Below are 12,500 nucleotides of genomic sequence, written 5' to 3'. Positions count from 1 at the left end.
CTGAGCAAACAACTGTAAAATGGCCTATTCCGTCATTTCCTGGAGCTTTGTTGTTTTGAAAACTTTCCAAAACTTTGGCACTTTCTTCAAAAGTTATTTTGCCTTCACATGAAAGCATTTGCTGTTGTGTTAGTCGAGGAATATTTAAATTATTCAAGAAAAGTTCCGTTGCTTGCAGGTTATCTGCATTGTTATTCTTGCTTGTACTATATAATTTTTGATAAAAAAGTTTTTCTTTGCATAGTACGTGAAAGGGGTCAGTCATGATCAAACCACACACTTTCAATTTCCGCTCATGTTTTTTAAAATGGTTTTTTTTCTCCAAATTAAGAAAGTATTTTGTGCTCTTGTCATGTCACCATGTTCCCACCAACATGCCCGTGCTCAGATAGTGATACCTTGAATTTTATTGGAAAAAATTGTTTTCACTCACCTCTGAACACAAGATCGTCATTAGTGGGGTGCGTCATGCAAGTTTGGCTAATGACATCACACATCAAAACACGCACTTTCACTGGTCCCTACTAAATTTCCAGGGAACCTTACATTACACCACGTAGCCTTACATTACACTTTTCACAGCACAATCGAGAATTTTTCTGCCTGCTGCACTACTTAGCGCGGCATTAACCTGGCCGCCTCGCGTCTTCGTTCGGCTTGCTCTTTGCCAATAAGTTCTAATTCTTCCGTGGATTGATAGGACAATTAAAATTTCCTCCAAGGATTATATTGTCTTCCTCATCCAAATTTTCATTGTGTAGGATCATTCATAAACCGTTTAAAAAATCCACAGTGTCCATATCCTTATTTGGTGCATAAATATTGATTAATACATACATTTTGTCTTTAATCTGTGCCTTCAGAATCACAAAACGTCCTGCGGGATCTAAGATTTTTGAATGAATAATACAATCAGCTCCTTTATTAAAGAGAATGGCGACTTTGCGTGAATTTGGGTTTCCATGCAACAGGATAATCTCTCTTCCCATTCATTTTTCCATTGTCTTTCGGAATCTTTTTTTGAGTGCGTTTCTGCAAAAATATAAAATCCGCCTTTTGTTTACGACACCAAGTGTATAACATTCTCCTTTTCCGAAAGTTATTTATTCCACTCACATTCAGAGAGACCAATTTACAAGTATCCAATAACATTTAGGTTCCACTGAATTTTAAATAGCCGAGATTGCAGGAGCGAATCAGAAAGGCAAATGATGCATCCTTACAAAAAAGAACATAATGCAATAGTGAAAGGAAGTTCAGTCCAACGGGCTGTGCACCTGGGATCAAAAACGAAAGATATATGATCGAATAACATTAGCTATACGTATCATATCGGTGTGAAAATATAACAGGTGAAAGTTACCAAAACGTAGACTAATTAGACAACAATAAGCCAGAAAAAAATCTAAACACACTGAAAAACTGACAACGAATATTAAGCCATACTAAAAAATACTAATGATCTTTTATTTGATAGAGATGCTACAAATTCTTTCAAGATTGTTTCAAGCAAAACTAATGTTTTGGTTTGGGCAGGACTTCATCACTCTGTGCCATCATATCTAAAAACACACACCAGTGTTTGTTTGATGATTGAAAACATAGACTTTGATGTGTTACAAAAAAGAGCTAAGGATTACTAAGCATTAATCAAAAGTAGAAAAGCCCAGTTTCCAAAAATTTCCCAACATCTGAGACAAGCTTTTAATTTATCACAACATCACTTAAAAAAGATCTTTCGCCTGCCTCATAAAGTGTCGTTTGAATCTTATATAAAAGCATTTCCATGCAAAGTCCTTTATTCGATACTCTTTACAAACACAAAGTTATGTAAGATAGGTTACATCTCAGATGATAATTGTTCATTCTGTAAATCGGAATCACAAACCCTCTATCATGTCCTTTTTTATTGCAGTCATGTATAACGTTTTTGGAAGACTTTGAAAACTATTTCTATTCAATGACATAAGAATTCTTCCATGTAACTTTGCAAGATGTCATGATCGGAATACTATGTGCAAAACGCCCTTTACTGGATTATTTGTTGCTTATTGCTTTTTTATATGGGGTTGCAGAAGAAATCAGTCATTACCAAACATTAAACAAAGGGCTAAAATTAAATACGAATCAGAAAAGTTTATAGGTGTTAAAACCAATATTATTGCATGGACAAATTTAATAAGAAGTGGGCCCTGTGCCTAGACAACATTCTAAATTGTTTGTAAGTGTGTTTATTAAAAACCGACTGTGCGCTTGCGTTTCTTATTAATGGAATGATATACGTATTGTGGATTATTATTATTATTATTATTATTATTATTATTATTATTATTATTATCATTATTTCTATTTGTATTATTATTTTATAATTTAATTAATTTTTTTTTTTTTTTGGGGGGGGGGGGCGGTTGGTTTTATGTAATAGCATACAGTACTGTGAGAAAGTAATGATAGCGAAATTCGTCGAATTTCGTGCTTTGTTCTCAACGAAATTTCGGTGAAATTTCGTCGAACTTTCACTTCGGAGACATGCGAAATTTCCTGTAGGTTGAGTGAAATTTCGAAAGGTCTAACGAAATTTCACCGAATTTTCGGTCCGGAGAAGTGCGAAATTTTGTTTTGCTTTGGCAAAATTTCCGAAAGCGTAATGAAATTTCGCCGAATCTTCGCTCTGAAGGTGTGCAAAATTTCGAAAGGAGAGACGAAATTTCGTTTTGCCAGAGAGAGCTACAGTAAGTTTCGACGTTGGTAGTGTGATGGCTGCCCTGATCTTGGCCTACAGATGTAGGTCTTGAACATAAATACCCATGTATCATATCATATTTCACAGTTTTCGAATTGTCGTTAACTGCGAAAAGTTCGTAGTTATGAGAACATGGAACGACCTGCAACCACCTCAAAAGATTCAACAACCACTCACAAACAGTCGAATGCCTCTTTAAACAAGCGAGATGACAATACGTCACGCATATGAAATACGTGACCTGAATAAAACCTCCAGCTCCCCCTTGGATCTTATTGTGAACCACAATCAACCACGAGAAACGTCGAGGTAAAATAATAATAATGTTGTCGAGGTGGTTGTTCAATTTTTTGAGGTGGTTGTAAGTCATTCCATGTTTTAGTAACTACAGCGAACAGTGTATTTCGGTAATATTGTCTGAACACATTCTGCATTTTGTGACCCTCGTGTAATGACCACAAATGGTGAACGAAATTTCGATCTCCAAACGAGATTTTCGTTCGCAATTTCGCTCACACAAACAAAGTGTTGGAAATGTCGTTTGAAATTTCGCTCCCAATATTGCTCCCATTTCACTACCACTAACGAAATTTCGAACGAATTTTGTAGCGTAAGCGAATTTGCCAAGTGAAATTTCGCACATCTGCACGAAATTTCGTTAATGGTGAAACAATAGAGGCCAGCGAAATTTCGCCGAAAATTCGTTCTCCTCGAAATTTCGCAGATTTACGTAGAATTTCGTCGCAATTCGACGAAATTCGCTATCATTACTTTTGCACAGTACTGTAAGTATAAGTATTTCATTGTTAGTATTGTCAGTATTGTGTAAGTTTAGTACTAGGTACAGTGTAGCACTGTATGTATGTATGTATATTAATAAGTATTGTAAGTATTGTTTTTCTTAAATAAAACATTATCTGATTTCCTCGGAAAAAGAAAAAAAACACCAAAGGAGACAGAAGGAGTCGCCTAGTGCAGCCCTTCGGATATGTTAATTTTAGTTAAGTTACTTTCAGATGTTGCAAAAGTGGAAGTTTGTTCCCAAGACATCGGCAAAAATGCAGGACCTTCAAGTGGAAGTGTGGTTTGCTGACGAAAACAAGTTTCAGAAGCAAGGAAATGGGTATATCTTGCCCCAAATCCAGAGTGGGAGAGATTCCTCTTAAAAATGGCTTATTGGATGAATAGTTGCAGACTTTTTGAGAAACAAATTTGCCATCTAGAAAATAAATTCACATATCCCGGCCAATGCCCCTCCCTTCATTTTCTCTTGAAGTTTGCAAGGGCTGTTCAAGACCCTGGGTCTCTCCTTTTCACATGTTGGTACCAATTTCAGCCTCACCAAAATTCAAAATCTTTGTAGTGTATAATTCTGTTACGGATTTGCTTGTATGAGTTGATTGTTGCCAATCTGCTTTTGAAGCCCTGATTGTTCATTTGGTTGCAATTTGAATCTAAATTTACCCTTGCACATTGGAAGATCAAACCTATGCTACATCTGTACAAAAAAGATCAAAGAAATAGGAGAGTTTCTCACGGTCAGTCATTTTTCCCCTTTTGCAGTCCCACATACCACATTCCATTTATCGGTAAGCCTCCAATATGAAAGGACTGGACTTTGTGCTATAGTAGCTTTTTTCCCACTTGTGACAAGATGGCGAGAAAGAATACCATAGCAAATTTATCTTGCAAACGAATTACCTTCCAACAGTTTGGCTGACAATTCCTCTTTTTCCAATCTTTCCACATCTGTCTAAGAATAGATTAAAACACAGCAAAAAAACGATAAAGTCAGAACAAAATTAATCTAATAAAAATATATTCCACAATGATAGCTTCCAAGTAAGAAGGTATTGGGTATCATTACCTCTAATGAAGGGTTGATTTTTCCTACAATGTTTTACTGATTGAGTAACAGACCTGGGGATTACCACTACCCAATTGCAATCAGCATGAAACAAAAGTGAAGTGGCTACTGGGAAAAACGTCACAGTGAGGAAATATCTATTTCAATCAGTAGTTCCAGCTATATATCTATATATATCTATATATCTCCATTGCCGTTTTAGTTCAACGTTTCTATGACCATTGCTTTTCTTGAAAACTGTATTTTTTTGCTGTACTTGAAATGACATTCTGATTTATTTTCACAGGGAGTGAATTTGAACCTTGAGCAACATAATGTGATGTAATTTAGCTAACTGTTATTTTACCTTAACTGTATTCCGTAGAGGAATTGGTCAGAGTCTTAACTGCACTAGTGTACTGCTGTACACTAAATATGTAAATGATAAGAAATATAACGTTACCTTGGATTTTGAAGCCTGAGAGTTAAGTTGGAGAAGAATTGAAAGGAAAAAAGTAAGGAAGTGAGATCAAGAAACTGTTGGAAGAAGAATTACCATTCATTGCTAAAAACCATTAGCAAAACAGCTGGAAGAATCATTGGAAAACACTTTCTCAAACGGCTGGATATTGAGAAGGAAGAGAAGCTGGTAGAATAATAATAGGGGAAACTTTGACACCAAGAAGAAGAGCAAGGCAGAAAGTTTAAAGGAACAAGTTGTTAACAAACCTATTCTGAAGCTGATGTCTGGACAGCAAACATGTAAGAAGTGAAGGAACTGAACTGTATTCAAGTGCACTGTAAATATTCTAAATATCTTAGTTTTAGTTGAAATTTGAAAACGATCTCTGGCTAAAATGATTGAAAACGTTACGAGCTTTCGACTGCCCGAACTGCAGTCTTAGATGGGTGAAATGAATGATAAGAAAGCGATGAGAAATTTTGAATAAAAAGCGTGAATTGCAAAATAATAAAAATGTAAATGATTATGAATGTTTGTTAAAACAGAATGATGTATTGCCCAGGTAACGGGCAAGAATTGTTATCTGCGTTAATGCATTAGGTGTCACTCTGGTATGCCACGCTTCTAATGTTTTTCTGGTTCTAAAAGTGCCTTTGTCACTAATTGACGTGTTGTCAAAATCAATGGCGTGGTTGTTGGACCAGGCATGATTAGCAATTCTAGATCCTCTCGCTGCAGTTTTGGTGTTTCTCAAATGTTCTTTTTTTTCGCGTGTTAAAAGCTCTGCCAGTTTCCCCAATATAACACCACAAACAATTTGTAAGGGAATTTTATACATGATGTTGGTCTGCAATTCCATCGAAGGTCAAAATTTTGGAGCTGGGAACTGTTGTTGTAGAGTGGTAAATGGTTTGTTTATAACCGCGACATTGTGTTTTTTGAGGACACGTGTCAAAGGTTAAGTTACTCCTTTGATGTAAGGAAGAGAAGCGAAAAACTTGCGTGGCTTGGTTGGTTCAATCATCTTGAAAAACATTCCAACAAGTTCCTCTGGGGATACAATTGTTGTTGAGGATTGTTTGTTTTAGCCTGTATGTTTTTGTATGAACTTAGATGCATAACTGTTGGACTCCAGAACTGCATGAACATAGTTTAGTTCCCGCTTTTTTCCTTGGGATGAATTGGGTAGATTTAGAGCTCTGTGCAGGAGAGTTGATGCTGTGCTGACCTTGTGTTGACTGTCGTGATGGGAATTAAAATCTACGCATCTGCCTGTTTGGGTGGGTTTCCTGTAAACATCAACAACGATGACTCCATTTCTATGGGAGACCAGAGTGTCGATGGTAGATGAGATGTTTGTGTCAATTGAACTTAATGTGACATGGAAGGCTGAGACGTCATCTTTTCCAATGATGCAAAAACTATCGTCAACGTACCTTTTCCAAATTTTGGGGGGAATGGATGAATTACTGATTGCAGACTCTTCTTCCATGCAAAGATTGGCCACAACAGGGTTAACAGGACTGCCCATCGCACAGCCATGGACTTGTTTGTAAATTCTGTCATTGAACATAAAACAGTTGATGGACAAGGTGAATTGAAGAAGTTTAGTGATGTCATCAATGTCCAAGTTTGTCCTCGAGGAAAGAGTGGCATCTTGTTCAAGTTTCTTTTTATGTACTCACACGCATTATCTACAGGGATTGTGGTGAACAGTGACACAACATCAAAAGAGACCAAAACTTCATTATCATCAATCTCGATATCAGATATTACTTTGGAAAACCACAAGGAGTTGGCAACAGAGTATCCGTTACGATTTTGAAGCGGAGAAAGGATATCCGTTAGAAATTTGGATGTGTTGTAGAGTGTTGAACCAATACAGGTGACGATGGGCCTCAGAGGGTTCCCTTCTTTATGGTGCTTAACAGAACCTGAATCATTTAAGCCAGAGATCTTTTTAAATTTCAACTATGTCTCACCCTGGCTGCAGCCCTTCAATATTTTTACATAGCTTAGTTTTAGTTCGTAATTAGTCGTAATTTCTAGGGGTTTTTTACTGGGTTGCCGTATGGCAATCCAGTCGGAAAATGGGTAGATTTCTCCGTTTTATTTATTTTATTTTTTTCCATGTTGGTAAAAGTCTTGCCTGTCACTCCCCTGCTAAGTGGTGTCTTTGTGCATAGAGCCCTGCTGCGTGTATTCGTATTTTCTTAGGATCGAGAGGGTAGTGGGAAATGCGTAGATTTCTCTGCTGGACACATTATAACGATGAACTTAACCGGCAATGGCGTCAAAAGTCGTAGCCCGGATGGCATTTTAGTGGATCTTTGAACAAAATATACCCTTATGAAGCTCAATAATGGCAAATCAATTGGATACTGAACAAGACAGGCAACAACGTCAACAACAATCTGTCGCCCGTCGAGCCGCCTTTTACCAAGTGAGCTGTTATGTAGAACACTGAAGATTCGCAGGGCAGCGATAACAGTGAATTCAAAGACTAGACCAGGTGGATTGAATGGAATTTCAAGCGTTAAAATCGCTGAAAAGGTAAGATTATTGTCGAAGCGATGCCGCAATTGCGTGTCTTCACCACATGTTCCTTTGATCTCACATTATTGTGTTTTCCGTCAAAATATTCGCTTGTTTTCGCTTTCACTCGAACATATTTACCTTTATTACATGTCCAGTGACTAGTTTTATCCTCTGGGATGAATTTTCCGTCGAAAAATCGGTTATTTGGGCGGTCAGTGTAAACCGCAGACTGCAGACTGCAGACCGGGGATAACATACAGACAGAGTAAAATAAATATTAATAATAAAAAAACGAGTCATAAGGATAAAATAAAGATTGTTTGAAAGACAATCCTGTTTTACATCTGTCAACAACTCACATTATCATGACTTGCAGGTCGCTGCACCTTTTGGGGATGCGATCGTATGCGTTGAAATCATCTGTGGTTTGTTTTTGCTCTTCCAGATGCATTGCAATGTTCCAAATTATTTGTCACACCGGTACATCGAGGGAAATTGATCGAAAAACCAACAATTATTACTTCGAATACCTGAATAATCTCGGTTGCCTTTTTTCGGTGCAACAAAATGCACAAAGAATTTTATGTATTCCGAGCAATTAGGACGCTGGGATTTCATTGGTTAAGCTATGCGTGATAACCCCTAGGGAGAGGTTATAATTGAAAATTACATCTTCCAGATGCAAAACAAACGAACTTGTGAACTAAAGGATAAACATAATGTACACGAAAGCGAATGAAAGGATCCTAATAAGAAATTTTTACACCTCAGTCATACTGGCTTAAGCCGACTGAATTGAAACGTTAAAATGGTTGCAAAATCCATGTTATCTCTGTCTTTTGTAATTGGTATTGTAGCCATGCGTGTCAAAATAAATTGAGTTATTGGGTAATTACTCGATTACTTTGTTCAGTGCAACAAAATGGACAGTTGAATTACGGGGTGGTGACTTCTTTGCCTAAAAGCAACTCACTTAACGAAACTATCCTTTTTCTAACAACAACAAGGATTCATACAGCTTCAATTCTTACAGAGTTCGATGAAAATCCAGATTTAAAACATGTGGTGGGGCAACCAAAGCGATGGGAGCTGTGTTGGGGTTTCAGTGTGAAAGTACAAACGGCTACTAACACTCATAACTCTTTTTTCATTATTATTTTATTAACCCGCAGTCTGCAGTCTGCAGTCTGCATTTTACCCTCAGACTGCAGTCTGCGTTTTACAATGACCGGTTATTTGGGTGGTTTTTGGCAAGAGGTTAATTATTCGTAATGCGATTGCTTCCGTTGCCATTAGCAATGGGTCGCAAATTTGACACTTTTATCGCATTATCACATTACGCATTGAATCCACGTTATCTATTATTCTTAAAAATCTAAAAATAGTCGTGCCTCATCAGTTTTCGGTCGAATTTATGTCCGAGAAAGCAGATAAACCAAATTTTGCCTGGAAAACATATTTTACTGTTATTTTTCTTAAATTTTTTCGTTCAACTTTCACGTTTATAAAATGTTTCAGTTGTCTGTAAATAAGTTATATTCTGTTGGAAAGCTTATTTTCTTAGGTTTAAAATGATGTATTTTTTTCCCCTAGCTTTAAATATTTTTTGAGAAAAAAAAAATTTTTTTGGCAATGGCTGATTTGCCGCGGTTTTCTCGCGGTTGGGAAAGTAGGAAAAAGAGTTAGGCCGGTAGCCAGGTTTTTAACCTCAGAAAAGGATCTGTTTCGTTGTACGAACGTGTGAGGACCTGTGAGCCAAAGGGCCTCTGCTGGTATGACTTCTGGGCGACCCCTTAATAACTTCTTACTAACCAAGCGCAAGGGCCGTACTGCCAGGGAAATATTGGCCCAAGGTCGTGGCAGTACAGACCGAGCGCAGCGAGGTCTGTACAAAAACGACCCAGGGCCAATATTCCCCAGTACGGCTCGAGCTAGCTCGGTTAGTAAGTAGTTTATTATATGGTTTTTCAATTACCTTTTGCCTTGTTTTTGCAAGCCCGTAATCGGCCTGTGGGCCAGTCACAATTAGCCAATCAGAGCACGCGTTATATCGGCTACAAACCCCAACACGAAAAAAATTGGCTGGAACGCTGCACGTACCACAGGCAACCCAGTGTACCCTCACGGAGGGTCTAGCAACAGTTTCAAAATTTTCAGTTTCTTCATATTTTGCCCAAATAAACCCTTTAGTGAGTTATTTTCGAAAACACAATTGAAATATCCCAGCGCCCTTTAGTTTTTTCAAAATTGAGGAAAGTTCGAAAATCGCCGTTTTGGCCTCTTGCAGGCGTTCAAAATAAAGTAAAATTGTGCATTTTCTTTTCAACGCACAGCTAAATTCGTGAACGTCTACCAATGAACTTTTAGCAAATCATAACAGCATTAAATGGTCTTTCTAAACCAGTAGTTTCATTTCGAAAAGCTATTAAATTTTTCATATTAATTTATTATAACCCATTGACACCTAAACCGGCCGTAACCGGCCGCGCGCGATGACCCCTGAAATACCTAAACCGGCCAAAACTGGCCGTACAAAATGGCGTCTTGATTGGAGTTGATCTTAGGCCTCTATCCAGTCTCCCTTAGGAAATCTAAATTTTTTGTTGTTATGGAGATTTAGTAGGATAATTGACCAATCATTTGCCGTGTTGTGAGCATATTTTGACAGCTGATAAGAGACCCCACAAGGGCTGGCTTTTTGCCCTTTCGATCGCGCGATCAAATTACGCGAAAACAACAGCCGATGCGCCAGATAGCGCACCGAACGATGGGGATATTCATGCTTTTTTTTTCGGATTCGGAGGATCTAGGGATCTAAGGGATCTTATAATATTCAAGTTCCAGAGTTCGTGGCAGCCACTGCTTGGTATTTCGTTTTAGATAATCATAATGAATGAAATATTTTTCTTAGTTTTCATTGGAGATGATCTATGGGAATTAATGGTAAACAAAACGAGTAGGTATGCCTGTCAAAAACTGTTAAAACCCCCGAGCGCATTACCTTTTTTCATGGAGTAAGCCGCGCAGAATTAAAGGCCTTCGTAGCAATTAACGTCATAATGGACATTGATTTGCTCCCAAATTTAGCTTTATATTGATCAACCGATGGATTTTTTGCAAATAACAAGTTTTTGTCCTAAAATAAATTGGTAATCGAAGGAATTTTCACCTTCGGCATACCTCGGAAGATCAGTGTCTTCAACAAATAAATCAATCCGATCGTGCGTTTATATTCCGTAAATGCGAGAATACCTCCAGCGATTTTCTCTGTTGGTTTTCTTGTGTTTTGTAAGTTATCTTTCAGTGAAAGTTTTCGAAAGAGCACTTTTGTACACAATTTGACCTTGTTTGTTCTCTCATGAAACATGATAGTGATCAATTAACTAAATTAATCTTGCGGTTTTGTGCACGTGTATTTCGACAAACAGAAAGCTCCTCGTGAAATTTTGTTTCAGCAGTGGCGTTTGGGCATAATTTTTGCACTTATACCTGCAAGAAAACAAAGCGATTGGAATAAATTTCAAGAAATTTTTATCCATTGAGTGGTTAGACTTAACTGTAAATTGCACAAGGCATATTTTGAGTTATAATATATATTTTTCAAGCGCTTTGCTTAGTTAGCGATCAAAAACTTTCTTGATTGCTTAACGCGCGCTGCTTCGAAAATTCTACCTTTACATTTTCAGTTGAGCCTTAGGACGTGTTTTCAATCACTTTTTATCATCTGGAAGTTCACTGTTTCTTCTTCAATGTGAACTTAATTCTAGAACTCAGTATCTTGTGTACATTTACTGCGCATATGTTTTATTTTTAACGCTCACTTTCCTCTGCAAAACCTCGAAAATTTTCCAAGTTTCTTACACATCACACACACGGCACACGAATTTTTCAATGGGGACTACCCTTGTCGAAGCACTTTTGCAAATGAACAAATTTTAGCTAACTTCTAATCAATAGAAAGCCCACCGGTACAATGGTTGCAATGGTCTTTGAGCTTATACTTTGTATTGTGTTCAGTGAAAATTTTATCCGCGGCCTGACAAAAGTGTCCCATTGAGAGACGAAAACATATGGTACAAGTCCGCGCCTTCACATTCTAAATGAAGGACGCTTTCCTCATCGTTCTTGAGAACTTCATTAAAAGCGTTGACCTCAATGCTGACGTTTCTTAATGTTTAATGCTAAAAATCCTTGAACTGCGAATTATTCTTTGGTAAAAGATTTTTTTTTTTACAGAGCGATCAGGATATGCCCTGCAGAAGTGTAATATTTTAACAACACTAAATAAACGGTAAACTGTATTAATGCATAATGCAATTATCGCCGACCGCATGCAAGAAGCCGTACAACAAAGATAATCCGGTATTTTGTCCGGTCACCATTATTTTACTCACGGAAAGTAGAAATAATTCAATTTTCATTCTTGTTCATTTGCAGCTGACTGGCTGAATTACAAAATTGCTCTTTAAAATGTAGATATATAACTATCTATTATTTCAATAAATACAATTTAAAACAATCTAAAAAAAGAAAACGTAAGGTATTCAAAATGTTCACTAACACCAACCAGGACAAAGAAGACGTCCCACCTGGCCATGCCGGTGGATACTATATCATCCACACATGGACAGGATGAACGAATTCTTTGCCCGTTTGGTGGGGGCGACCGGGGCTTTATATTTATGCTTATTCCTAAGATTATAGTTGTTGATATTTTCCATTGGTAGTATTTGCCTTAATTATGGCTCTTGCTTGTTGCTATTGATTGGAAAAATCGGTCACACAATTGTTGATGGTGTACTTCTACAGTTGACAGTCCTTACTTATCTAATCCTGCTATATAATCATATCCGGGCAATATAATTGAAATGGCTCTCTTTTCAACTCGTGTGTAATAATATTACCATATC

At 37.4% G+C, this 12,500-nt stretch overlaps 1 protein-coding gene across 2 annotated transcripts in view; it reads right to left on the bottom strand.

The window, feature by feature from the left end:
* Positions 1-12,500, bottom strand: part of LOC138000808 (N(4)-(Beta-N-acetylglucosaminyl)-L-asparaginase-like) — a 230,964-nt gene that overhangs the window by 128,769 nt on the left and 89,695 nt on the right. For both annotated transcript variants that reach the window (XM_068847463.1, XM_068847462.1), the window contains exon 6: positions 4,445-4,496. In XM_068847463.1, coding sequence (XP_068703564.1) covers positions 4,445-4,496 — 52 coding nt within the window. The remainder of the gene's footprint in view (positions 1-4,444; positions 4,497-12,500) is intronic.

This window comes from Montipora foliosa, chromosome 4 (assembly GCF_036669935.1).
Source record: "Montipora foliosa isolate CH-2021 chromosome 4, ASM3666993v2, whole genome shotgun sequence".
NCBI classification, from domain to species: Eukaryota; Metazoa; Cnidaria; class Anthozoa; order Scleractinia; family Acroporidae; genus Montipora; species Montipora foliosa.
This window is presented reverse-complemented; position numbering and strand designations above follow the sequence as displayed.